Source organism: Sylvia atricapilla, chromosome 17 (genome assembly GCF_009819655.1).
Source record: "Sylvia atricapilla isolate bSylAtr1 chromosome 17, bSylAtr1.pri, whole genome shotgun sequence".
Classification (NCBI taxonomy): domain Eukaryota; kingdom Metazoa; phylum Chordata; class Aves; order Passeriformes; family Sylviidae; genus Sylvia; species Sylvia atricapilla.
The window spans coordinates 10,572,799-10,600,628 of NC_089156.1; the positions used below are offsets into that span (position 1 = coordinate 10,572,799).

The window sequence follows — 27,830 nt, forward strand, 5'->3', positions numbered from 1 at the left end:
ATTCCCTGGAAAAATGCCTTAAAAAATGGGGAGACAAAGTTGTCCCTGCTCCAAGTGCCGTGTCCTGACTCTTGTGTGCTGCAGGCATCGTCCCATGGGGACAAATCAGAGGATTTTCATGTCCAAGGGAGCATTTCTGCCTTTTAGCATCCAGTATCTACTAAAACACCATCCAAGCACCTGGAGAGAATCAGACTGAAGACCACAAGTGAGAAACAAGTTCTAAAAACAGTTTATTAAGAGCTGATTTTTTTTTCTTTTATATTACGGTAAAATTGCATTATTCAAGAATAAGTTACTTGTACAGTACATACAGAAACAATATATAGAAAAAAAAATTACTATACAAGAAGAACTTTTCTGTGCAGGTGAAAAGTAGAACTTTCAAATTAATACATTCCAACAAAATCGTTGGCTTTAATCGTCCTGCTAAAGGCTGAGTTAGGGAATACACAGTCTCCTCCCTGCCTCTGGGAGCTGCTGGGGAATGTTGGGGCTGTTTGGATCAAAGCTAAAAGTTTGGAATGCTGGGTGACACTGGGGTTCGGTGGTCCAGATGAGGAATGAGAAGCTTGAGCTTCTCCCTGGATCTTTTCCTGGAAGTTTCACCCCAAAATAGAGCTTCAATCCAAAGGGATGGGTGAGGAATGGTGGTGTCAGTGTTCGGTACCTGCTGGTGCTGTTCCACGGGGCTGGGATGTGGGAGGGAGGGAAGGAGGGAGAGAGACATCAACTGCTTCGTGTCAGGAGCTCCTTCAGAACCTGACACCTCTGGGGACACCGAGCAGGAGCAGCTGTCAGCAAACAGCAAGAGGAAGAGGAGAGGGAGGAATTCTGGGCGGCCTCAAGTCTTGGATTGTGCCCTAAACCAGGTCCCTGCTGTCACAGAGTAAAGGCACCGACTGGTTTACATCTTTATTGCTAAAAACTGTCCTGAGTAGCTGGGGAGGCCATGGGGCAGAGCCTCCAGCCCAGCTCCAAGAGCTGCTCCTGGGGCTCCAGGCTTTGTTAGGTGGGATCCAAACTCGTGTTCCACGTGTCCATCTCTAGGGCCAAGGCACAAACTGGTGGCCAAACCTGACTTTATTTCTGAGGAGGCTGCTCCTTGGTTTCCCCTTCTCCCAAAACTCAATACATAAACACCAGTAAAAATCCCACAGGGTCTGGGGAACTAAACCTGCCTAGCCCTGGGCTCTTCTGTCAAGTCACAAGAGTATAAAAATCCTGCAAAATGCTTCTATTCCACAGGGTGGAATGGCTTAATGCTCTTTGCCCACTGCTATAATCCAGAGGAGTGAGTACCTTAGGGCTGGAGTAACTTAGTGCTGGCAGGAGCAGAGTCAGGCTCTGACCTGTGCCACAAGCCAGATGTTTTCTAGGAGAAACGGGATTTCAAACTCAGTCCCCCCGGGAGCTTGGGAAATAGCCCAAAAAGCCCCTGAGGTCCTGCAGCAGTGGATCTGAAATGAGGAGCTGGAGGAGCTGGACAGCCCTCGGCTGCCTGTGGGTGAGTTTGGGGAGGGAATTAACTATTCAATAATCAGAGGCACTCTCCCACTGCTCACTGGTGGGGAGAACAGGAGTCGTCCCCCACTGGAGTTTGTTTGCATGGGGGAAGTGGCTGGTGGGGAGATAATGAACCCAACGTGTATTTTACTAATCAAGCCCAGCAATTTCCATTTAAACTGCGGAGAACCCCCTTGTAATTAAACTGCAGGTTAAAAATACCACATGCACACGCATGTTTCAGTTCTGGCACCGGAACAATAAAGTCCTGGCGTGCCAAAACAACCCACCCCAGCAGCATCTGATTTATCTGGCAAGGATTTCTCTGGATTCATCTGGCAAGGGATATGAATAGCGCTGCCTTTTCCCAGCCCATCCTTTCTTTGCAGATGGAGGGCAGATTCGGGTGATTCCACCTCGCCTTTTGGGGGAAAACCCCTTTGAAAGCAGCTCCCTGGAGCTCAGTGGGACTAAAACTAGGAATCTTAGCACGATTTAGCACATCCCTGTGTTTCCCAGGGCTTTGGGAAGCAAGCAGCAAGCGAGGAAAGGAAACGACAACTTGTGCTGTGCTGTCCCCCCTCCTTCCCTTCCCCATCCCTATAAATGCAAGAGCACGGGGAGTTATTTATGAGCCTCGGAGGGAGCTGCCTTGCCTGGCACAAGGCAGCCCTGGGGATGTGCTCCTGCCTCTGGCTGCAGCCTTTGTGCTGCTCCAGGGAGGAGAATGGGATGCGGATACAGCTGAGGAGCCCAGCGAGGACAAGGCTGGCTTTGTTCCTCCATCAGCCTCTCCGGGGCTGCAGGACCAGTGCAATTTGCTCTTAATGCTCCAGTTTCAGGCACGAGTGTAGAGAAAAGCAGGAGAGGAAAAAAAGCCTTTGCCTGCTCTAAATGCACAAAGCCCAGGAGAGAGCAAGAGCAAGCAACGGGGAGGCACAAAAGGAAAACCTAAATGATTTCTCCAGTTGATGGTTCCCGTTTGTCCCAGCCTCACGCTTTGATTTATAAACCCAGATTTGCTTTCATGGCTGCTTCCTGAGCTGTTTGGCCTCAGATATTTTGGCCCTGACCTTGTCTCCTTGGACTCTGCGCTCACCCAGAACCTGCTTCACACCAAAGCCTGTCCTAGAGGCTGGATTTTTGTGGAATTCCCTAACTCAGCCCAACCAGGCTTTTGTTTGCTGGTTTTCAAATTAATTGCTAAATGTTAATGCTCCTGAGGGCTCCCACCTCTATTGCAATTTCAAGGAAAACTGAAGTAAAAAAAGCTTTCTGTAAGGCAATCTCAAGGCAAGTTTTCATCTGAAATCCCAGGGAAAGGCTGTGCTGGGAAATCTGGAAGTTGAATGCTGTGAACATCCCCTCCTGTGTGGCGCAATGGCTCCAGCCCTTCCTCTTTCCTAAAATAATGGCAGCTTCTCAGAAGTGCTTCCTCTCTCACGGCTGCCCCAGGCAGGTGAAGCAGCTCTGGGGGCTCAGGAACAGCAGCAGAATTTGGGGACAGTCGGGGATCAGGGGATGCTGAGACCCAGAGATTTGGACAAGTTTTTCCTCCAGGTGAGGAGGTGTCCCCAAGGAGCCCATCGCCTGCAAGAGGCCGTTGTGGAGCTTTAAATGGTGACAGGGTGGGTGTTTTAGAGGGAAAAAGGCAAGTGAGAGTAGGGGGGTTCTTCGGGGGGAAAACTGACTTCAGATTTGTGTCTAAAAATCACTGGGATAAAACAGTTCCATCACTGGGATAAAACTGCTCCATCACCAGGATAAAACTGTTCCATCACCGAGATAAAAAAAAAAAGCCTCCACATCACCAGGATAAAAAACCCATTCACCACAGGGATAAAAAGCCTCCATCACTGGGATAGAACGCATCCATCACCAGGACAAAACGGGATAAACCCCTCCCTCACCAGCAGGAGTGGTTTGTGTCAGTCTCTGTGTTAGTTCTCGGCCGGTGCCATGGTTGAGGATGGAGCAATTAGTGTTCAGTCTCAATCAGCCGGGAGAGCAGGATGAGGATCCCTCTGGCTGGTGCAGGGAGTGACCACAGCTGTGCTGGGTTAAAAAGGAAAAGCAAGAAAAAGCCAGGTTTTGCCTTAGCTAAAAAGAAAAAAAGCCCAAACCCTGCTCATCACCCTTTGTGGGAGCTCAGCTCAGGTTGGGCTTTGCTGGTGGGTTCAGCAGCCGGGGCAGGAGGACAAGGCTTGGAGCAGCAACTTGTCAATGAATTTATAATCCTTTTTTTTTTCTTGTTATCATGGGTTTTTTTAAAAAACTTTCTCCAATTCCGTGGGTGTAACACAAGCCCCTGGTTCCTTGGCTGGGTGCTGTCGTGTCAGAGACAGGAGACACCGGGCCCGGCGCAGGCACGAGTGGCATTGTGTAAACAGTAACGAGAAAGCTCTGATAAGAACAACAAAAATAACAATAAGAGGCCCTTTAACAGGCCAACGAGAGGGAGCACACCCGTACAGGAGTGAAAAATGACCCCCTTCCTTACAAAAAAAAAAAAAAAAAAATACAATAATAATCCCTAACCAGAAGGAAGAAACAGGTACATTCTTTCTCTCGATGGATTCCCCCAGAAAGTCTCCAGGATTTCTCCACCCGAAAGTGCATCCCAGTGCCGGCGTGGTGCTGGTCACAGCGGTGTGTACTGGTTGTCGATGGCACGGACGTGACCCCGCCCTGGTGCCTCCACCTCATAGTCCGAGTCTCGGGGCCGGGCCGTGGTGGCCGTGGTGGCCGTGGTGGCCGTGGTGGCCGTGGTGGCCCTGGCGGGGCGCAGGCTCTGTGCCAGCTCAGCTGGTGGTGGCACCAGGTGGAAGATCTGCTCTGCAGGAGGACCCCCGAGGGGCTCGTCGGGGCCGTGAGGGCAGGAGGAGCCGGCGGGGATGAGGCTGAACTCGGGGCTCCAGCTGGGAAAGGGCAGGGGGAGTGAGACCGTGGTGCTGGAGCCGGGAGCTGCGGGCAGAGGGAGCAGATGATGGTCAGGGGGATGCTGCTGTCACCTCCTCTCTAAGGGTGCATTCCATGACCCCCCCCACCGCAGTCGGTGGCTGGGAGCAGCTTCTCCTTTCTCAAAAGAGGAAGATGGGAGCTTGGGAGTCACCTTTTTTACCACTGTCCTGAAGGCTTCCTCTTCCCCACTCCACGAGCAACCAAAGAGCCCAGCTCTGCCCAGCCCTGGGGCAAACACACCCACCTTGGGCACCCTCCATCCCCCGGGAACATCCCCCTTCCCTCCCTTCCCGCACACCTTGTGCCTGGGGCAGGACGACGACGTAGCTGGAGAGCCGGACGTCGCAGGCGGTGCCGCATTCCAGCGGGATGGGGTAACGATGGAAGTGGTGCAGCATCTCCACGATGGAGGAGAAGCGGAGGTGCTGGACACGGCACTGGCCCCGCTCCGTCAGCGCCAGCCGCAGGTGCTGCGGAGAGGAGCAGGGACCTGTCACCCTCCCTCCTGGAGGACACGGTGGGGACACGGGGATATTCGGGATGGGGGACACAAATGCCTTCAGCACGATGTGCTGTATCACCAGCCTGTAGGATTTTCCTACCCCCGGGAGAAGGGCACCAACCCACTGCAAGCATTGGGGCAGAGACCAGGAGAGCATCTCCCTGGGGTGGGATGTGGTGAGACAGGGGCTGTCCTGCAGCAGGGGGGCTGCCCCAGGGGCTCCTGCGAGATTCCCCTCCCCATCCCAGCCCCGTCCCGCCCGTACCTTCGCTCTGCCCTGGAAGTTGAAGGTGAGCACGTACTCGCCGCGGCGCGTCTCGCTCTGCCGCACCAGGAACACGCCGTGGCCCTCCAGCCCCCCCAGCTGCACCAGCTGAGCCGCCTTCACGCGGGAGATGGGCCCGTGGAACCAGGGGCAGGAGGACAGGAACTGCTCCATCTTCGGCCCCGCCGCCTCCCCCGGGCACCCTGGTGTCGCCCCTGCCAGGCACAGGGATGAGTGTCCCTGGGAAATGGGATCCCTGCCCATTCCCCCCAACCCCTCCCCTCTCTGTTCCCCCTTCATGCCATTTGGGGAAGGCCAATCCGCCCAGCCACGGCAGGATGTGGGGTTCTCTGTCCCCAGGTCCCCTGGGTGTCCCCAGGTCCCCTGGGTGTCCCCAGCTCACCTTGGCTGAGGGGGTCGGTGCTGGTGGTGGGGCTGGCGGCTGTAGGGTCGGGATGTCGGCACGTCAGGAGCTCAGGGTCACCCGTGTCACACCTGTTGGGACAGGAGAAGCCAGGCTGAGTGCTGGCAGTGGGGACACAGAGCAGCTGTCCCCATCCCCGAGTTCAGGGACATCCAGCGGGCGCTTACCCCCTGCGCACGCACTCGTGGATCTCGGCCGTCCAGCAGCTGAGCTGCTGCTCATCCCCTGCCTCAAACAGGATGTCGGTGGCGTTGGTGACCTGGGGGACATCAGAGGGGGACATGTGGTCTTCAGAGAGAGAGAGATGTGTATCCCCACCCACCCACCCACGCTCAGGACCCCAGCAGGGACAGAGCATCCCCCACCCTACACCCCACATCCCTCTGTGCATCCCCTCCCTGGATGGGAAGAGGAACTGAAATTTGGCACAGGAGCTTTTGGGAGCCACGTGTGCCCCAGAGGATGGGAAAGGCCTCAGGGGTGGCTGCAGAGCCTTTGAGCAGGTCCTACCTTGAGGACAAAGGTGTGGAGGTTGTCGGGCATCTCGAGGCGTGTGCACCTCCGCACCTCCTGCACAGCGGAGCAGGCGACGAGCAGCTTCGGCTTGGAGCCCTGAGAGGGGGAACACAGAGACTGAGCTGAGCCCCAGCTCCCCTACACCCCAAAACACTGCCCCACACCCCAAAACGCTGACCCACACCCCAAAACACTGTCCCATATCCCAGGACCAGGAGCCACCCGAGGCACAGCAGCCAGCAAGGAAATACCCGGCTCTGCAGGAAAATACCCACCAGCAAGAAAATACCCTGTGTGGTGAGGAAATACCCCACTGTGGGAAGGAAATACCCCCCTATGGCACTGCCTAGTCACTGTGGGACACCCCAGGTGGGCTGAGTGACATTCAGACCCATCTCAGAGGTCTCAAGGATCCTGCAGGGGAGGGATGGGTGGAGGAGAGGAGGGAGCAGGGGGTTCCCAGCACGGCAGCACGTTCCAGGGATGTGGCACTGATGGGGAATTTGGGGTGCAGGCAGGAAACATGCTGCTCATGGGTGCTCGTGGGTCACTGGCGTGCCAGGAGCTCCCCAGCGGGTTTGGCACCGACACAGGCACGTGACAAAATGCTGAGCAAACACTTCCACAAAGGCTAAAATATCCCTGCGGCAGCTTTCGGTTCCCTCTGCTGCCCTGCTGACTGCCAGGAGGCTGCGGCACGTGGCTCAGGATCCAGGGGGGCAAAAAGATTTCCTGAGCACCCCTGCATGGGTGATGGAGACAATGCCCCACGCTCAGCCCCACAGCCAGAGCCATCCCATGCATCCCAGCAAAGCCCAGGCAGTGCCACAATGTGCCAGGCACGTTCATACCCCTGCGCCAGGCTTGCTGCACCACAAAATTTTGGCTGGCTGTGATTCACACAGCGGCTTTATCATCCCATAAGAGGCTGCTTGCAGTGGCCCTCTTGGCTCCACAGCCACTGTCCCTACACGAGGACAGTGTCTCTACACACTGGGCTGTGGCACTTCACCCCACTACAGTATTTGCCAACCAAACTGCCCAAATCCTGCTCCGAGCTTGTGACAGTCACAGCAAACCCACCCCCACCACGTCCCCAACTCTGAGTGTCATACTCTGGCACTCAGAGTGTCCCCACCGGACATTTCCTTGGTCACCCAACCACACCATCTTCAGCCGCGCTGCTGGTTTTTATTATTATTTTCCATCCCCCCACCTCCTTCCTCCCTCTCTCTGTCTCTCGGCCGAGCACTCGGTGTTCTCTGGGGCCGGAAACGCAGCGCGGAGAGGGCTCAGCCCTTATCAGCACCGAGCTGCACCGAGAAGAAAGTTCTTAGAAGTCGCTCGTGTACGGCGTCATGCACAGGGCTGGTGACACCGCGGTGGCTCCGGCACCCCCGGGGCCCGCTGGTGACAGTGATTGCAGCTGTGCTGTGCTGCAATCACTGTCATCGGGCCGCCCTGAGGCACCGCCTCGCCGGGGCTTTATCCCCGAGGAATTCGATTTTTCTGCCACCTTTGGAATGTAACCGCGCCCCCTGTGCAAAGTCCGGCGTGGGGAAGGTGAAAGGATCGCTCGTCCTGGCCGCTTTCCCACCCGGGGGTTGTGACATCTGACGTGACCCTGACGGGGTTTTTTATCAACATCCCAACCACAGCGCTGGGGTCGGCTTCTTGGGAACCCGGGGAATTCCAGGAAAAGGGAGTTCTGCGGAGCCCCCTGTGCGTCTCTCGGCGTGGAGAGCGCAGCTGGAGCGTGAAGGGAGAAGGAAATGATGCAGCACAGAGATACGGCGCCCGAAAAACCAGGCTGGCTTCGGAGAAGTGCCTACCGCAGGCACGGCGCCGCACCTGACCGCAAGATGCCCTGCTCGATGCGGCCGGTACCGGGAAAGGGAGTTCTCAGTAACCAAAAATGCACACTCAACACACCAAGGGTTCACCCACAGGCTCCTTCTCGGCAAGAGGTGCCCCAGCAGAGCGACAGGGATGGGTAATGCCCGCTGCTGCTGGCTCGGTGTGCTCAGGATGCTCAGGATGGGGTGGAATGTTCAGGGCGTTACAGATGTTGCCTCTGCTAAGTCCCAACCCCACCAGCGTCAGCTTCCACAGGGAGATTTGCCCCACTGCTCCCAGATGGATGCTGTGTAAATGAGGGAAAGCCCAGCATGAGGTTGAGCATCCCTCAAAATCACCTGAGTTGTGACACCCCATGAAGCTGCACGCCCAAGGCCCCAGGACTGAGCTGCCAGCCTGCCATCGCTGTGGCATTCCCAGTCCTGGCACACAAAACTGGGCATCCTGGGCTGTGCCATGGGTCATTCTCCAGCCCTCAGGGCAGTGGGATCTGCCCCAGCTCCCCCTGACTCCCTCTCCCTGTGGCTGAGCCCTGCTGGGAACACGTGGCCACCTATGGAGATGATGATTCCACAGGAAATACACCAGCTCTCAGCACCTACTGGAAAACAGCAGTGTTTTTGGGTTTTGCAGGGATTTTTTTCCACAGTTTTAAAAGTACAAAGCTTCAGCCAGACCAGGGCTGTCCCCAGTGCCAGGGGACATGAGGTAAACTCGAAAACAGAGAGGAAAATGCCTGCAATAACTGAATAGCCTCCTGCTCCCTGCCCTGAGCACCCCACCAGAGTCCTCCCAACGAGGACAACCCACTGCACCCGCTCTGTGTCCCCACATTGCCTATCCCAGACACCCCTCAGGGTGTCACAGGAAGCACTGGCACAGCACAGGAACAACCAGCACAGGCAGTGCACCCACAGCCTCTACATGCCTGGGGAGGGCAGGGCAGCCAGGAGAAAGCAGGGTTTGCCAAACCTGGGAAGGAGCCTGACGCCAGCTCGGTGCTGTGGCTGTGCCAGGAACACAAACAAAGGTCAGGCCAAGGTCACAGGCTGCATTTCCTCCTGGCAAACCCCGGCACCAGCCCTGGCACAACCCTCTCTTCACTCCTCCTCCAGTGGTGACGTTCCTCCAGCAGCTCTCCCAGCACACCTTCCCTTGCCTGTGCTGGGGAAATCACTGCCTTGGCACAGCAGCTCCCTTACAAATCTCCAGCAAGGATATTTGGGATTTACGGTGTTCTTCACAGCAAAGCTCCTCCCGGTTTGCCCACCCCAGGAACGCTCTGCCCACGATGCTGTGAGCTGCTGCCATAAAGGAGCACGTCCTGTCTGGATGCTCAGGGGACACTGAGGGTGCTGGGGGAGATTTTTCCACTCGGGTGAGGTGGAAGGCAGCTCTCCAAGAATGAGAGTGGTGGCACAGCAACGATGGCAGTGGCACGATGATGACAGCAGTGGCTTGGTGACAATGGCAGTAGCACAATGAGGGTGGTGGTCTGGCAGTGGTGGCACAGCAATGACAACAGCAGTGGCATGGCAATCACAGCAGAGTCATGGTGACGGTGGCAGTGGCATGATGATGATGGTGGCACGGTGATGAGGGCATTGTCATGGTGATGAGGGCATTGTCACAGTGATGATGGCAGTGGCTGGGCCATCAGGCCAAGTTCATGCAGAGCAAATCCTTCGAGAGTACCAGGAGCTGCCCCCAGCTCCTCCACACTCCAGGGGTTTCCCCACGCCGGCTCTCACTTCCATTTTGAGTCAGCCACGGGAGGTGGGGAAGTGTCTGAGCCCTTGTGCAAGGTCTCCAACAGATACAGGCGAGATTTGTCACTTCTTGTAAATCACAGATCTCCGTGTCCCTTACGCAAGGGACAAACCTCAGCCGGAGCTGCAGTGCCAGGCCTGGCTGTGCTGGATGGACACAAACCCATATCCTGTGCCTGCAGCCCTGGGGGAAGTGGTGAGGTTTTCCAGGAGCATGGAGACACGCAGCTCTTTTCCAGGGAGCGCTGGGTGAACTGGTTGGGAAACATCCCCTGGTGCCAGGGCAGGGCAGGGAGAGGCAGCAGGGCCCTGCAGGGCTGTGAGGGATCCAAGGGTCCTGCTGGAGAGTGCAAAGTGTCTGCTCGAGCAGCCATCGTCCTCAGGAGTTTGCACCAGGGATAATCCCAACCTTCATCCTCAGGGCCTTTGTGTGGCAGGAAATCCCCGTGGTTTCCCTTGGGAGTTTCACCATAGTTAAACCCAACGCTCATCCTTGAGGACTTTTGCACCACAGATAATCCCAAAATGTGTCCTCAGGGTTTGCACCACGCCTAATCCTGGTGTTCATCCTCAGGGATCTGCATTACAACCACTCCAGTCACTCATCCTCAGGGATCTGCACCACAGCTAATCCCAGTGCTCATCCTCAGGGATCTGCACCATGGCTAATTCTGGTATTCATCCTCAGGGATCTGCAGGGTGACTAATGCCTCTGTCCTCCAGCAGCTAATCCCACTGCTCTGGGGGAGTTTACAGCACAGTTCATCCCGGGGCTCTTCCCCGCACCATGCCTCATCCCAAAGGGAGAGGTCCACCCTGGACAGCCCCTGTCAATGCTGGTTTTTGGGACAGGGACTGGAATCTTACTGATTTGGACCTTCAGTGCCTGCTGCAGGGATCCCTAGCTCAGCTCAGCTCCTCTTGGCCCCAGAGTGACACATTCCCAAAACATTCCTGCCTCTCTGCAGGTAGAGACCGCTCATTTAGAAACCTCCTGAACAGCAACAAGCACCATCCTGGGCTCTGTTCTTGGGGAACTGAAGCTCAGAGGTTCCCTGACTGTCAAACAGGAACACAGGAGGTGATTCCCACTGCTGTGCCAGCTCAGCATCCCTCACCCCTGCTCATCACCTCCCAAAAAACCATCTCTGCCCGCCCCAAAGCCCCGCCAGCACCCTCAACCCCACACCAGAGGCACGAAGGAGTGTCCAGGACACGCTGTCTCCGAGCATCCCGCGGGCCGTGGCAGGGGACAGAGCCGTCCCCGAGGGGACCGTGCCCAGCGGTGACAAGAGGCACCGTTGTGCCGGCCTGAAGCGCTGGCTCGGGGGCGGCCGGGGCACAAAGATCCCTCTGTTCCCATTCCGGGCGGCTGCCGAGCGCCGGCGAACGGCGATGGCAGAAAACATCGCCCCGATTTCCTAATGAATTAATCCGGGGGGCTGCAAAACGGCACCCCAAAAGCCGTGGGGGGAGTCAGTGGGGTGGGATTTGGGGGGTCCAGGCAGGAATCCCCATCCATCCCTGGAGCTGATGGCTCCTCCTTGTGCATTGATAAACCTCCCTGCTCTGCACAAATGAGCCAACATCCACAAACTCCCCAAACCCTGCAAAGCCCCCCAAAACCCTGCACCCCCCCCAAACCCCTGCAAAGCCCCCCCCCAAAACCAGCAACCCCTTTGGCTCACAGCAAGGCTGAGTGAGATGGGGGCTATAAACAGAATCTATAAACAGTTGGCATTCGCCAGCCCCTCGGATTTTTTTTTTTTTTTCAATTTATTTTATGCCAAATTGGGTTCCAGCGTGGGCTGCTTTAATAATTTCCTGGAATAAATAACGAGCATGGAAAGTAAACAAGGTGTCTGTGTGCAAGTGGGAGCTGCTGCAGCCAGGACTGAGCCACCCCAAACCTCAGCCCCAGAGGGATGGGGGTGCTCAGCACAGGTTCTGCAGGCTCCCCACAGTCCCTGGGATGTCCTGGGATTTTCTATCATCCCGAGGTTTTGCAGGGTGATGGAAAAGGCTCAAAAGCCCAGGTGGGAGCATTTGATTCTACTGGATGCGTGTTTTCATTCCTGCCCCTTGCCCAGGGCTGGAGGAAGTGACTTTGCCGTAAATGCTCGTTTTTAAGACGATCCCAAAATGACATTGAACATCACAGTGTGCCCATCACAGACACTGGAGCTGGGACCAGTTGCCTGGTGGGAAGGAGCAGGGTCCACCCCAGCTGAGCCCCCACCACGGCTGGGATGAATCCTTGAATCCTTCCAGACCCCGCGCTGCCTGCGCAGGCTCTCATAAATATTTACCTTTGAAAGAAGCAGCTCTCAGCCTCGAAACAACCACATCCTGGGCCGTGAAAAGAGAGAGGAAAAAAAAAAGAAAAAACAAAAAAAGCCAAAAAAAAAAAAAAAAAAAAAAAAAGAAGAAAAAAGGGGGAAGAAGAGAGACAACCACCTAAAAAAACCCCACTAGGCATCTCACATAATCTGTGGGGACTCAGCACCCAGGAGCACCCACAGCTCATCTCACTCCAGCTGTGGGAAGCTTTGGGGGAGAAGCAACGCATTCCCTGAGAGCTTTCCCATCCCTTTTTCCTGTGGTTTGCTCAGTATCTCCATTTTTCGCCCGCTTCTCAGCTGGCACGTGGTGCCTTTCACCTCGAGCAGCTCTGCAGCATCCCTGTGAGTGACACTCTGATAAGCAGGGTGGGCACTGCCTCAAAACAACATCCCTGGGAACGGCGGATTTTAAAGGATGGGGTTAAAAGGATGGAATCCTTCCAAGCCCAAAAACCCCCAGATTTGAATGAAGGAGAGGTTAGGGGTCCATCCTGCACCCTTCCCCTCACACCCAGGCCCCGCCAAGCCCCATCCCAGCAACAGTTTCCAAAATAAGAAACTCCGCTCTTCAGCAATTAACGCCGGGGCTGTGGTTACGCTGCTAAAAGTGTTTTTTCCGTGCATGACCAAGGATGGAAAAAGTTGTGGTTAATAAATGACAAATAACCTTTGTCTCCTCGGCCTCCCTCCCACCCCCCCCCCTCGATACCCAAAAACAGAGCCGGGGGGGGAGGAGGGGGAAGAGAGCAAAAGTCACCACCAAAATCTCACAAAGCCCTGAGGCTGCCCAGCCCCGCTGCTGCCTTCGAAGAACAGAGAGCTCCCGCCCTGCCCCAGGGAGAGGCTGCCCGAGGGTTTTGGGGCAGTTCTGGGTGGCTTTAGAGGAGGTTTTGCCTCTCCCAAGGGATTTGCAGGATGCCCAGACCCCTCTGGCTCGTCATTACAACAGTTTTCCCAGCTCCTGGCTGGTTGTGTGGTCCTCGGGGCTGCCAGGAGAGGGATGCGATCCTTGAGGATGCTGGGAGCAGGATCACAGAATCACAGAGTAGTTTGGGTTGGATGGGACCTTCAAAGGCCACCCAGTCCAGCCCCTCTGCAATAAGCAGGGACACCAACCAGATCGGGATGCAGCCCCTGGGAATGCCAAAAAAGCGATGCAGTCCCTGGGAATGCCAGGAGAGGGATGCTGGGAGCAGGATGCTTGGAGAGGGATCATAGAAGCACAGAATAGTTTGGGTTGGAAAGGATCTTGAAAAGTCAACGAGGCCAACCCCCTGCAATGAGCAGGGACATCTTCAGCTGCATCAGGACAAGATGCAGCCCCTGGAGATGCCAAGAGAGGGATGGAGTCCCTGGGAATGCCAGGAGAAGAATGCCATGAATGGGATGCAGCCCCTGGAGATGCCAGAAAAAGGATATCAAGAGAGGGATAGCAAAGTCCCCAGGAATGCCAGGAAAAGGGATGCCAGGAGAGAGATGTGGTCCCTGGGGATCCAGAGTGACACAAACATGCCCTTTCCTGGACTAGGGATGGGATGATGGGACACTGAGGTGCTTCCCATCACTGGCAATACCCTTCTCAAGGTGTTCCAGGGAGAAAAACTCCCCCTCCATCACTGCCTTTCCTTGGCTGAGTCACTCAGGCCGTGTTTGAGCAGCTCCAGGAGGAGCAGGGATAGGGAATGGGCACCAAAACACTGGGATGTGCCCCATTCCATGCCTGACCAGCTGCCACTCACAGCCCCAAGCACCAAAAATTGGGGACAGGAACCTGCTGGCTCAGGAGGTGGCAGTTCTCAGAAACCAGGTTCAGGTGAAAGAGGTAAAAAAAAGAGAAAAAAAAAAAAAAAAAAAGAAGAAAAAAAAAAAGGAGGAAAAAAAAAAAAAAAGAGAAGAAAAAAGGAAGTCAAAGCAGCCTCACACTGAGCAGAGATAAAAATACTGCTCCTCCCGTGGCTTCAGCAAAGATGTTTGAGCTGTGGCAGAGGCTCCAAGGGCTCTCTCCGGAAGGAGTCTTCCCGGCTAGTCCCGGCGTGCCATCAATTTACGGGATGCACTGGATTTCATTAAAACGCTATAAAGAAAGCAGCACAAATGCAAATCCCATTTCCCTTCCCCTTCCTGTAAAAACATCTGGTCAACAGAAATGGCTCGGGACATTTCCGCTGCGAATCACGGCTTTCACGGAGTTTGGGATTTGGCCGTAGAAGAGGTATTTCAGGGCTGGGGCTCAGCTGAGGAACGGGGCAGCCCCAAAGCTGACAAACCTGGGTGTGCCAGGTTTGGTTTAAATTTATGGAGGTGGGGAGACCTCAGAGGTACCCAGTCCTAAAGGTTATATGGGATTAAATGATGCGGGAGAGGAGAAAGCTCTGAATGCCTCCAAGGAAATCAGGGAGGACTGGTGAGCATCGATCTCATAACAGATATCAGAGAATCCGCCTGGGCTGCAATTCCAGGACCATGGCCAGGTTTTCCTGTGGCACAGATATATACACGTAGCCATATAGACAAGCACTACAGGTATCCCAGTATCCCTCTGTTCCAGCTCCTCTTCCACACAGCACCATCACCTCACAGCCCAGCGCCCTCCAGAATGTCCCCAGGGTGGGATTGACCCCCCAGTCCTGTGCCCTGCACCCAGGAGAGCTCCAGACCCCTCCTTTGCAACATCATTTTTTAGTGCCTGAGGGAGGAGGGAGCGATGCCAAAACCAAGCCAGCTGCGGCCGTGAGCACAGGAAGGGGAGATGCTCCTTCTCCAAAATTCCTCATCTCCTCTGGCACATGCCTGGGGCAGGGGATGCCCACTCCAGGCAGCGCTGGATTCTCCAGCACAGCTCCCTGACCCCTTCACCCAGCACAGCCACCCAAGCAGTAAATGGGATCAGGGCTCTTCAAAGCCCCCACTCCCTTTGATGCCGGGCACGTTATAGGATTAAGCTCAGAGGCCCCATTGGAGCACCAGGAGAAAGGGGGGGAAATTAGATAAAAGCTGCCAAAAGCAGCAGGATCCCCCCACACTCCTTTCTCCACACACCTGCTTTTTCCAAGGTCATTCCAAGGGGATGGATATTCGAGGGCTTGGCTGGATGCTGCAAAGCCCCGAGGCTGTCATTGCATCCTATTATTTACAGGGTGGAAAGGGGGAGGGGGACGAAGGGGGAAGGCAGAAGGGAAAGGGGGAAGAAAGAGGAGGAAGAGGGAAGGAAGAGGAGGAAAGGGGAAGGCTGTTTCCAAGGAGACTCTGAAGGTGACCAGCCTCACAGTCCAGAGACCAGTTGAGGCTGAAAAATGCCAAGAACTGGTTTTACAGTTGCTCACTTAAAACCATCAATCTTTGCTGATCAACAGCATCCTCAAATCAGAAACAGACCCACGAGATGGGGAAAAGGCGGTGGCAGAAAAAGGCAGGAGGATGGAGGGGAGGGGGCTCCTCACAGCCACGCCTGGGGGGTTGTCGAGTGTTATTCAGTTATTTTAAAGGCAAACAATCCCCCAACAAACTGTTCTGTTCTCACTGGCCCGTGGTTTGCCCCCGGGCTGGGTTTGGGGAGTGGGAGCCACCAGCACCGTGGGGGATTTTCCACCGCCCCCGGAATTCAACCGCAGTCACTGGGAAAGGGTCTGGATTGATTGTGCTGTAAAGGAGACAGGAGCTGGCCCCGGCCCAGAGAATTGGAAAGGAAGGAGCCGCCCTGAGAATATTTGCACAGGAAGCAATTTAATCCAGAGACTTGCAAAATCCAGCAAGGAACATCCCCCACTTCCGCAGGCCTGGCTGAGACACCCCCAGCTCGGGGGCTCTGGGGACCACGGGGTCTCTGGGCTTGTGGTGATGTGGAGCACCAGGAAATCTCCATCCCATGGAGACTGCAAGGAATAATGCTCAGAGCACCAGGGGAACATGGTCAGGGTCTTGTTTGAAGTGTCTCCTGACCCTGGGTCAAAGTTGGGCAGGGAATGTGGGGAGAGGAAGAATGTGCTGGGCTTGCTTCCCAAGGGAGAGGGAAACAAATAAAGAAAAAAGGGTGGAAAGGAAAGGAAAAAAAAAAAAACAAGGGAGGTGGGACAGGGAGAAAAAGATGGGGCAGTAAAAAAAAAAAGGGGGGGGGGAATTGAAAAGAGAAAAGGGGAAGTGAAAAAAGAAAAAGGAGGAAGAAAAAGGGGGAAGGAAAAAGAAAAAGGGATTAAAAAAAGGATTAAAAAAAAGGATTAAAAAAAAGAAAAAGGCATTAAAAAAAAAAAAAAAAAGAAAATAGGGGGAAAGGGGAAAAAAGGCAGTGCTATCCAGCTGCTGGAGCACCCTCCAAGTGCCTCAGAGCGCCTCTGACCTCCCTGTGCCCTGGGATGGGGACACACACTCCCACGGGGACAAACAACTGCAACCCTTGACATGACGGAGCAAAACCAGCTTTTACTTTCAGATGTTACAATTTTGATGTTGTTTCTTTTTTCAAATATTTAATATTGGAGTCATTTGACGGAAATAACAGGAATTCAGCCAGCTGCTCCCTGACCCTGCTGCCCTGAAGGCAGGGACAAGGCTCCAGAGCTCTACCGGAGGTTTCCTCCTTCCAAAGCACAAGTTTGTCATCAAAGTTAAACGAGAACAAAAAAAAAAAAAAAAAAAAAAAAAGAGAGAGAGAGAGAAAATTCAACCCATCATGCCTGTGCAAATCCAGCCATGTGGAGGAACCATTTTTTTGCAGATTAAACACCCCAGCTCCCCCCACATCATTCCCCACTCCCTCACATCCTGCATCGTCTCCGCTCCAGCCACGTCCCAGCACCACAGGAGCCTCCTGCAGCAGCTGAGAGCTGAACTTCCAGTCACAAAACTCCTGACAAAAAGTAAAACTATGGGTCCCACTGGGAGCAGAGAAAGGCACAGAGCCTAATTCCTATCTTCCTTTTCCTCTCCCATCTTGCCCAGGCTAGCAGATGCTCAGGCTGCACAAACCACGGCACAGGGGACAGGGTGAATTTGGGGTTGAACAGACTGGGTTGCCCCTCACCTTGGTGGAATGGGTCCATGAGGCTGGGATGAGTGGGATGGAGGGCATCACCTCTATCCTCAGCTCAGAAGGCAGGAGCTCTGCTTCCAGCTGGAAAACCCAGTTCTGGAGTCCCAGCAGGAAAAAATGCAATGACATATTGACCAACTTCAGCAATTAGCACACCTCGGTCTCAGCATCTCTCACTCCCCAGAGATGACCCTGCTGGGGTGGCTTTGTCTCCTTCTCAGAGCTATTAAACAAACAAGACCCAGCCTCGTGCGGCTGCAGCAGAGGGAAAGCAATGGCACAGCAAACCCATGTGAACCTCTCACAGCGAGAAACCCTCGTGGTGCTGGATGCACCGTGGCCTTGCTCTGGCATCCAGACATCATCCCAAGCTCAGGGACTCGCAGCATCACCGGCTGGAACAGGCAAAAGGCGGCAGGTCCTTACCTTGGGCGGGTCAAAGAGCTCCAGCACAAACTCCTCAGTGTCGGGCGGCCCCGCTCGCCGCAGCACCAGGCGGCAGCGCTGCCAGCGCGTCCCGCTGTCCAGGGAATTCTCATCCAGCAGCCCGTACTTGAGGAGCCCTTCCTTGCGCACCTCGAGGGGCTGCTCCCGCGACAGCCCCCACGGCAGGATGCGCTTCCCCAGTCCCGGCTTGAGAGACGCCTCGGCCGCGTCCCCATCGCCATCCGCGGGGAGCGCATCCGAGGAGCGGCGTCGGAAGAGGCTGCGCCAGCTCCTGCGCAGCTGGCTGAGCGAGAAGGGCCTCCGAGCCGGGCCCGCCAGCTCCTCCGAGCTCCAGGATTTGCGCAGTCCAGAGGGAGCGGCCTCGGGAGCTCGGACGGGCTGCTCGGGGCGGGCACCGGGCTCCGCCTCGGCTTTGGTGGCCACCGTGCCCAGGGAAGCGTCGGTGTGCCGCCGGTGCGTGTCCCGGTAATCCCGCGCCGGGCCGGCGGGCAGGATGCGGAGCTGGTTCATGGCGATGCCCTCCTTCACCTCGTGGCAGAAGTACTGCTGGAAGAGGTCGGTGAACTGCACCGAGAAGTTCTCGGCGGCCAGGAGGTCATGGTGCGGGTGCTCGGTGGCGAAGCGCAGGTAGTGCCGCGCCAGCTCCTTGGCGGTGCTGATGGCGTGCAGCTCGCAGAATTCATGCCAGCCCCTGGGATGCGCTGGCGTGCCGGCCGGCAGCGAGTGACCATTCATTGCCGAGGCTCCAGAGAGGCGGCCGCGCTGCAAGACAGAGCACACGGCTGGTGAGGGCAGCCCCAGCGTCCCCATGTGTCCCCCACCCCGGCAAACCCTGGCTGGAGTGACCCATACCCCACCCAACGTGCGTCCACACGGGATTGCTGTGGCCATCGGGGTCCCACTCAAAGCTGCCTCATTCCCAAGGATACACTGGAATTTACCAGGGGGCAGCCGCTCCCCAGGGAGCAGCACGGCCATGTGATCAACCGCTGTGGCCACCAGCGGCTACCGGCAGTGGCCACGCGGGACCCCGAGCCGCCAGCCTCGCCGCAGCTCCTTACACGCCCATCCCCACCTGGCAGGGCCGTGCCTCAGTTTCCCCACCTGCGCGGTGGGGAGCGGGCAGGTCCCGGCACGGGGCGTCTGCACGGCTTCCTGCCAGCACAGCTGCCTGCAGCTGCCCGCCGCCCGCGGGGACGCCTGGCCCGGCCACATCCGCTCGGTCCTGCCAAGGCTCCGCAGCGCCGATGGGTTTCCCTCCAGGGACCGATTTCAACGGAGCTGATAAAACTGGAACGGGGGCGGGAGGGGAGGAAACGACATGAAAAAGCTGCAGAAATCCAGGGATGGAGCCGATTCTCTGCCAGATGCTCCCGGCTCCAGCGGCCTGGGGAGATGCGGCCACGCCGCCGGGGTGAGCGCGGGTTCCCGCGGGGATGCTCGGCTGCCTGCGGCACCGGGCAGCTGCCGGGCTCTGGCAAACCACACCGTATCTCTCTGCCCCCAGCAGATTTCGCTGCGAGGCCAATCTGGCGGCACCGTGGCTGGCGTGCAGCCGGCCCGGCGTGCCCGGCTCAGCCGGCAGTGGTGCTCCCCAGGGCCGGCCCCGCTGCTCACCAGCGAACCTCGTGCTCTGCCGGGGCACTTATCGGGGCCGTGCACTCCGCTCAGGAAGGAAACATCGACCAACCCACCCGGATCCTGCCGTGCCGGCACCGCCGCCTCCCTGAAACTCCAGCAGCAGCACCCCGGCTGCTGGGAGGGGAAGAAAAGCGGATTGCATTTGTCAGGGGGAGGAAAATTTTTTTAAAAAAAAACCCCACCAAACAAAAGCCCTGAGGGGCCAGGAGGAAGCGAGCGGGAGATGAGGAACGTGCGGGCACAGGGGATGGTGTTTGCAGCCGGGGCGGAGATAACGCCGGGAAGCGCGGCTCTATCTCTGCCCACCCGCTGCCCTGCCGAGCACGTCCCGCCAAGGTTGCAGGCGAGGGGAGATGTTATCTGCCCTCCGCCAGCTTCGCCGGGCCCGGCTTCTCAGAAGAGCCACCCAAAAAACTCGGGGCCGTCCGACGTCCCGGCAGTGCAGGGCATGCAGGCGCCGCAGCCCGGCCGAATCCCCCGGCAGGGCCCCGTCTATCAGCGGCAGCAGCCTGCCCATGACTCAGCATCCTCCGCCGCGCTCCCGCTTCCTCCCGGCACCGGGAATCGCCGCCGCACCACCCACGGCGCCGGCACGCTCGGCGGGATGCTCCCGCAAAATGCGGAGGGGAAGCGAGGTGCTGGTGAGAACGGCTCCTCAGGCAGCTGGGAGATTCCCAGGGCAGGGAATTCGCCTTTCCAAGATTTCAGGCTCGCTTCGCGGAGAGGTTTGTGGCGCGGGAAAAGCGGAGCTTCGTCTGTGCCACGCGGTGGGAAGCAGCCGAAGGCCGTCTCCAGTAGCAACGTGCTTTTCCAAGCGGACGAGGATGGGAAATACTCCCCAGCGCTTCCTCCTCCCAGCACTGGCACAATGCCGACCTCAGTGCTTCTGCCTGGCACAGTTCCCACATGGAAAGAGGTATCCTGGATGAATTCGTGCTGGAGTTACCACAGCAGCCTCCCGCTCCTCTGCTCAGCCCCTGGTTTCAGTAGCAAAATCCACAGGGATGTGATTTCTCGCTGCTGGGTGAGCTTCTCCCTGCTCCAGCCCATCGTGCTCCACAAAGCTGGAATCCAGCAGCCAGTGGCTTTAAGGCAGAATTTACATTTTAGTCCTCATATGTTCCCGTGAGGAGCTCCTGGCCATCCTGCACGTCAGATGAAATACTCCTGATGGCTTTCATTTGCTCTGAACGGAGAATCCCCCCATCCACACCACGGACTAGCTGGGATGGGGGGCTTCCATCCCTGCCGGCTGCTGGAAGAGCTGTACGTCACCAAGCCCGCCCCACCTCGGGGCTGTTTGTGGGTGCTGAGCTTGTTTTGGGGTGCTGGGATTGTTTCGGGGTGCTGGGCCAGGAACTCGAGGAAGAGCGGGACGGGACAGACCGGCCGCGGTGGCTTTGATGTGAGCTGGGACAGCGAGCTGGGGCTTGTGCAGGATCCAGCCCTGCAGCCCAGCCACCCCCAGGAGCTTCCCTTAAACTCTTGCCCAACCTGAGCGTTGCTGCGGCGGCGGTGCCACCACCGACCGGGACGGGAATCCGCGCCTGGATCCGGCAATGGGTCATTTGTCCCAGTAAATGCATTTGTTGTTTAATTGCAGCCAGAGGAGCTGGCAGCACCAAGCAGTGCCAGGGCAGTGCTGGGAGCCAGCGCAGCAATCCTGCCACCCGCTCCCGGAGGATGAGCACTCAGAGCCAGCTGGCCTCGCCACGCAGAAGCTGCTGGATCCAACTCGCCACCTTCCCAGCACGAAACAGCGATCCAGGGGCTGTGGCCACAAGGGAAGGTCACCCTCCAGCAGCCAGCACCACAGATCCTGCCTGGAGGGGAAGTGTGAGGGAGCAGAGCCCGTCTGGCTGTGCCCAGCCCTGCTCACACGCTGGGCATGTGCAGCACCAGCACCCGAAAATGAAACCAGCTCCAGTTCCACGCCAGGGACATGAATAGGAAATCTGATTGATGCGCCGTCACTCCCAGAAATAACTGTTCCCAACCGGGAAAGAAGTGTCCGGAGGCACTTGCAGCTCCCTTTATAAGCACAGGACTATTCAAAACTCATCCCAAGGACTATTTTCAGGAGAAGGCAAAGCGAGGGGCTGGGAGACGCCCTGGCCGGCCCCGCAGCTCCCTGCTTCCTGAGTGGCAGAAATACAAAGTTCCCACAATCCCAAGAGCGGGAACATTGTTCCTTCCCAGGATGTCCTCCATGAAAAGAGCTATTCTGAGCTGGCTGCAGCCTTTCTTGGCATGGCCCCGCAGCCGCTCCGAGGCGGCTATAAAAGGCCAGGTTACAATGAACGGCACTTTTCAATGGAACAGCATCTGGCACGGCGGTTTTGGGGGGGATGCATGTCCCTGGGGGATCCAGCCAGCCACAGGTGGGCTTGCAAGGGCTGGGTGATGCAGAGCATCCCCCCAGGATGGGGATGGTGCAGTCCCTCTTGGCATCCTGATCCCTCAGAGATGGTTGGTGCTGGAAGAACAGCAGGATGCACCCCTGGATTGAAGGGGACAAACAGGGTGCTGCAGCCATTTGGGGGTGGGCATGGAGATGCTGCCACTCAGGAAGGCAGGAGGGGTTGGTGCAGGGGGAGAGGTGAGGACAGGGTCTGGCTGCAGCCTCGGGATGTGGGATACACCCACATATTTACAGCATCACTGTAAAACAGCCGAAGCCAGTGCCAGCACAATCCACAGCTGAGACTGCCCAGCACTGTCCTCCTCTTCCCTCTGGGGCAGCTGACCGTGATGGTGAGGACTCTCTGGGTCTCATAGAGGGTGACGGCACAGCACCATCACCCCCTGTGACCTGCTAAGGTGTTTCCACACAAGCTGGAGAATCCCACGGGGTCTCAGGAGGTTCCCTCACTCTCTTTTGGCTGAACCAAACCAGCAAGTTAAAAAGCAAAAAAGGAATAGGACAGAGAGATTCCCCCCAATTCACACATCCATACAGGTTATAGGAAATCAATTTAAAAGCCAGCGTGGGAAGGCAGACTTCGCCCTCCTTCTCCCCCTTTCTCACAGGACATACTCACTCCTCCAATTTCACCTTCTAGCACTACACAACTTTCTATATTAAAGACCCAAACTGGCCTTAATTTACAACTCTGTGTGGGCTGAGCAGCACCACAGACCTCTGGGGATGTGGGTGATATTACAGCACTCCAAAATTCACCTGTTTGGTTTTCCCTGACCACTCCAACAGGACAGACAGGATGGAGACAACCCAAACTCATCTCAGGTCAAATCCAAGCTCCACATCGGCTCGGCCCAACAGCAGCTCACCAGCACAAACAGCTGTGGCCAGCCCAGCTCCCCAAAAACCCTCTGCCTGCTTCCATCCCATGGCACCTGGCACCTCGCAGCCTGGCTTACACCATCACACTCTCCTACACCCACTGCCTGAGGGGAAAAGCCCGGCAGCGGGGTGGCCTCTTTTGACAGGGCTTGTTTTGTTGCCTGAAATGAATCGCTGCTGTGTAGGCGTGGGAGAAACCGGGTGCGGGGAGCGCTCCCGGGGGAGCGGCTGCCCGGGGGTCCCTGGGGACAGCAGGGAGCAGCTGCCACCTCAGCTCCCAGCCAGTCTGACTCTCCAGGCTCTTCACAGCAGCCCCTCAGGGATTGCTGGATTTGGCCCTTTTTTCTTTGCCAAGCCGCGGCAGCGCCGCCAGCGCCGCAAACCCCACCAGCGATGAGCGCTTGCACTTTCACTTTGTGTCACCCACTGGGATTTGTCCTGACACCTTCACGGTGTCCACCAGGCCCACGGGTGTGTGGGTGGGGAGGATTTGCTCTGGTGGAGGATGGAAGATCCCTCAAAAGCCACTGGCACCCCAACCTTTCCAACACAACACAGGGTGCTGGCAGACCCACAGCCCTGTGGGCACTGGGGAAACCAAACCAGATCTTACCAGAGGCAATAAATACCTAAAAGTAAAAGAGAAAACAGAAGAAGCTTTGAGGAGGGGAGAACGCCCAGGGATGAGTCTCTCCTGCCCCAAAAGCAAGTTAAAAAGAAATCCAAAGCATTGTTCTAGTCCCAAACAAGCCGAAGTGAAACCTGCCACTAATTCCATAGGCCTTTAATCGCCAACCCCGTTTCCTGTCAGCAAATCCAAGTGCAGAGAGGACATGCAGGAGCTGGCAGCTCTAGGTCCCCACACAGGCCACTTCTTCCTCTGGCTGCAGCCCCAGAAAGTCCCTAGGCCACCAGCCCACAACTCCAGCACATCTTGAATCAATTTACAACAATATCGAAATCGCAGCTCTACAACTCATCCTGGTTTCCTTGACAGTAAATCCCAGCCCGGGCTGCAATGACCGTGTCACTGCCATGGGCCAGAGGGTCCAGGCTCTCTGTCGGTGACCCTGATGGAGTTTGGCACAGGCAGGACCGGGCAGGCTGGCAGGGCATGGGAAGGCCACAGGGATGCTGACCGCTGGTGCATCGGCCTCGTGCTCTGAGCCCCTGCCAAGCCATGGAGCCAATAAAGTCTGCAGGGAGCAGAGAGTCAGAGGAGCTGCTCGGCAGGCTCCAGGTGGCACCTCTGCGTGGCACTTGCAGTGGGCACGGGGGCAGAGGCAAGGCACGGCCCCCTTGGGCAGCGCAGGACCCCACAACATGGGGCAGGCGGGCATCACTCCACTGGTCCTGCACCCTCCCAGAGGGGTCACCCCCATGGAAGGGGCTGCAGGGGTCCGGGGGGAGGCAGAGGAGAGCAGCAAGGCTGGTTCCCTGCATGCTGCACCCCTGACTCTGAGATCTCCAAAATACAGATGCTGGGAAATTGGGGAGGTCGAGGGATCCCAGAAGAACAGATGCTCTGGGGTCCTGTGGTGCTAGAAAGACGGGAGCCCCCAGGATAGGGGCACCCACAGAGGAACAGAGAGTGCCCACGAGGAAAACGGGAGCCGGGAGATCACGGGTCCCTGGAAAGAGGCAGCCCGAGCAAAGTTAGGGATAATAAGGCTGTGTCGCACAGAAATGGGTTGAGGGGGAAGGGGCTGCTGTCCGAGGGCTGGCAGAGGAAGGGGCTCACGACTCGAGAACGAGCGCACCGGAGTTCCCCGGGGCAGAGAATCCAGCCCGGGGCTCCCGTGGAACCTCCGGGGGCACCACAAGAGGAGCGGCCGCCTCGCTGCTTCCTCCCGCCGCTACTTTCGCTTTGCAGCGGCCGCTTCCCGGGGCCGCCCGTCCCGGTCCAGCCCAGCCCGTCCCGGTCCAGCTCAGCCCAGCCCAACCCGTCCCGGTACCGCCGCTGGTCCGCGGTTACCTGCAGGAGAAGGCGTCCGGCTGCCGCTCGCCCATGATGGAGCGGCGGAGCGCCCGGGACGGGGCGGGCGGGACGGGGCGCACGGCTCGGCTCGGCTCGGCTCGGCTCGGCTCAGGCAGGAAACCGGGGCAGGCGGCTCCGCATTTCCGCCGGGCGGAGGCGCGGGGCGCGGACCCCGGCCCCGGACGGGTTATGTAAAGCGGAGCGGAGAGGCCGGGGGCGGAGGCTGCGCGGGGGCGGAGCGGAAGGGCCGTCCCGTCCGTCCGCCTGTCGGTCCGTCCGCTGGTGTGACTGTCCCTCTGTGTGTGTGTGTGTGTGTGTGCGCGAACGCGTGTCTGTCCGTCCGTCCGTCCGTCCGTCCGTCTGCCCGGGCCCCGCCGGCGGCTCCGCGGGTGCGCCCGGCTCCGCGCAGCTCCGCGCCGCCCCTCCCCGCTTCTGCCTTTATCTTATCGCATCCGCGCCCGCGGAGCCAGCGGCACAAACAGCCCGGCCGCGCTCCCGGGGTGGATTTATTTTTATTTTTTACGCACACACATATATATACACATAGTTTTTATGACTTTTGGAATGTTTTCTCCGTGGATTTGGGGGTGTCCTTCCCAGCCCTCCGGGAGTTGGGAAGGAGCGTGGGGCTCTTGGAGGCTCGGGAGGAAAACACCCCCCTTTCCTCTTCCTGCTTGGCCACGTCTTCCCCAGCTCCGCGGGCTGGGACCCAAGGGACCTCTGCGGTGGCAGCAGTGGGCCAGATGCCGTCTCAAAGCCCATTTCTCATATTTTTCCAAATTATCTTGTGGCGAAAGGCATCGCAGGCTGCTGCCCATGTCCAGCCAGAGCGGATCAGGACACAGGGCCCACAGTTGTCCCACACCGTGGGCGAGGGCTCCAGCCGTGACAGAGCGGTCACAGTGTCCCTTGGTCCCAAACAGGACTGGGGACTGGCGTGGGTGGACATGGGTCAGGCTCAGCCATCCTGGTGCCATCTCGTCCCAGGGGAGCAGGGGCCCCACGGCAGAGCTGCAGCCACCCACTCTGCCATGGGAAATGAAAGGAAAATAAACTTCCACTGCACCTTTTTCCAGTAAAGGGCTGGGCTGTGGTCTGTACAGACACGTCTGGCCCATTGACATCCCCCACTCATGTTACTGGTAGTGCCAAGAGCTCCCACAAAGCCTTGTCTGGAATGGCAGCAGCGCCAGGGACAGAGGGACAGATCCCCAGCAGAGATGTGGGCAGAAAAAGTCAGGGCAGAGCAGCCGTGGTGGTGCCCAGGGTGTGTTGCCCACCCAAGCCAAGGAAGCCCAGGGATGTGGCAGCTGGGATTTTACAGACGGCACACAATGGATTTATGGGTGTTGGGAAAGTGGAAGCTGCAAGGAATTTGCCTTTGGAAAGCGAGCTGAAGCACACGGAGCCGCTTGGGAACAACATCTGTGTGTCACCCCTCGTGGGGTCCATCTTCAGCGCGGCTTTAAATACACCTGAGTTGTTCACCCCATCCATTCCCGATCCATCTTCCAGCGAAGAAAAGACCGAAATGCAAACTCCCTGCTGGTGCTGTGCCACCCCCGGACCACAGCTGGTTTGGACCCAGCCCTGCTGCCCTCCTCCAGCCTCAGCAACCCCCCTGGATCAGATTCGGGCCATAACCCCACAGCCCCTCCGGGCATTGCCAGTGATCCAGGCAATGGATCTGCGTCCAATCAATCCTTCCCAAACCCCACAAGGAAGTGGCTGGGAGCAGCTGACATGATAAAATCTTACCTTAAAATCTGCTTTTTAATTCCTGCTGCCGTTGCTCTATGCATAATTGCACCTTCTGGCTCTTTTCCTGAGAACGGAGGAGCGGCCGGCGGATCCGGGTGCCTGCCCCCCTTCCCGCGGGCGGCTGTCCCAGCTCCCAGCGATCGCACTTTTCTTTATCAACTTCATCTATGTCAGAAGCGCCCTCTCAGCGTCCTCAGCCCCAGCGGCCTGAGATTTCTCTCTTGTTTTGCTTCCTGTATGGATTTTCTCAGTCCCCAACTGCTAATTCACTACCCCCGACTTCTGCTTTTTTTTTTTGTTGTTTGTGCATGTGGAGCTGCGCAGATGCTCTTACACACACACACACACACACACACTCACTCAGGCGCTGCTGCTTCCCTTCCGCTCTGCACTGCCCTCAGCTTTTAACCATTGCTGCTTTCTTCTCCTCTACAAAACCCCTTTACTGGCTTCCAGCCGTCCTTCCCACTTCCCTCCTTAATTCCCTCTGCTCTGGCCCATTCTGTTTTCGGGATGGGTGGGGTGGGTTGGAAGTGGCTCATTTGCGTTTCTCAAGGTGGGATGCGATGGGTTTCAGGTGACCTCTGCCATCCCACACTAAGGTAATGTCTCTCCCAACCTCCCTGGAGGTGACGACATCTGGAAACGCTCGGCTGTGAGAGTCTGCGCTGAGCTGGAAAATGCCCCCCAAAATCTTAGCCTGGCTTTTACGTCTCCCTTCCGAGGGCTGGATGAGGATGGAGGTGCTGATGGAGGTGGTGATTTAGGCATGATTGGGTCGGTTATGGAGAGGGTGGTGTCGGGCAGGGTGGCGATGGAGCGGGATGGAGGCAGTGACTGGGGCTGGCTGCCCCCGAGCGCCCCCCGGGCCCCGCGGCGCTCGGGCCGCCGTGGCCGGGCTCCCGCCGCCCTCTCCCGGCCTTTCTCCGCGCTGCACCCGCCGCCTCCGGCCCTTCCCCCGGAGCGGGGTCAGGGGACAGCCGATGTCCCGCTGCCGGGCTGGAGACGGCGTGGGCCGGGGAAACCCGCGTGGGAGCGGAGCGGGGCAGGTCCCGCACCCCGAGAGGCTCCGGGGATTGTCGCGCCCGCGTTTCTGTGACAGCAGGGACGTGTTCGCCTTGAACGCCAAGGCACGGTCTGGGATCCATTTGGGTTCCTTGGGGATGGTTCTCTGCCGGTCGCTTTGGAGCTCTCTGCGGTCCTTCTCCTCCCTGTGCCCGCTGGGGACCGGCACAGCGCTGGGTATCCGAGACCCCCCGGGAACACAAGAGCCCAAGATTCCCGGCGCTGGGGCTGACTCAGAGCTCCCTCTCACCTCCCTGAGCTGTCCAGCACCCGCCGCTGTGTAATCCCACCGTCACCAGTCATGGGAGCAGCAGGAAGTGGAGACCAAGGGCATCCCACGTCGGGAAATGTTCCTGGCACCCCTTCACCTGCTTTCTGACTATTTTTCTCTCTCTTTCCCCTGCTGTCGGGCAAGCTCAGTGTGGGAGTTCATTTTCGCATCTTTGCCGTCAAAATTGGACAGGGG

At 57.4% G+C, this 27,830-nt stretch overlaps 1 protein-coding gene and 1 long non-coding RNA gene across 9 annotated transcripts; one reads left to right on the top strand and one right to left on the bottom strand.

Moving 5' to 3' along the window:
- Positions 1-209: 209 nt before the first annotated feature.
- SH2B3 (SH2B adaptor protein 3) lies at positions 210-26,934 on the bottom strand. 7 transcript variants are annotated; one of them, XM_066331638.1, is made up of 9 exons: positions 26,297-26,934; positions 17,595-18,377; positions 17,160-17,264; positions 6,169-6,270; positions 5,826-5,917; positions 5,638-5,729; positions 5,235-5,449; positions 4,766-4,937; positions 210-4,470 (listed from the first exon to the last, which is right to left on the bottom strand). In XM_066331638.1, the coding sequence occupies exons 2-9, from the start codon at positions 18,348-18,350 to the stop codon at positions 4,148-4,150; spliced, it is 1,857 nt and encodes a 618-aa protein (XP_066187735.1). In that variant the 5' UTR covers positions 18,351-18,377; positions 26,297-26,934; the 3' UTR covers positions 210-4,147. The 7 variants fall into 7 exon arrangements, with proteins under 7 accessions (XP_066187735.1, XP_066187734.1, XP_066187738.1 ...); XM_066331637.1 differs by lacking the exon at positions 26,297-26,934 and adding an exon at positions 24,536-24,884; XM_066331641.1 differs by lacking the exon at positions 26,297-26,934 and adding an exon at positions 19,439-19,602.
- On the top strand, positions 19,616-22,367 carry LOC136369031 (uncharacterized). 2 transcript variants are annotated; one of them, XR_010744939.1, is made up of 2 exons: positions 19,616-20,522; positions 20,860-22,367. It is a non-coding gene; the product is annotated as an uncharacterized lncRNA (long non-coding RNA). The 2 variants fall into 2 exon arrangements; XR_010744940.1 differs by having other exon boundaries at positions 19,616-20,407.
- Positions 26,935-27,830: the final 896 nt, after the last annotated feature.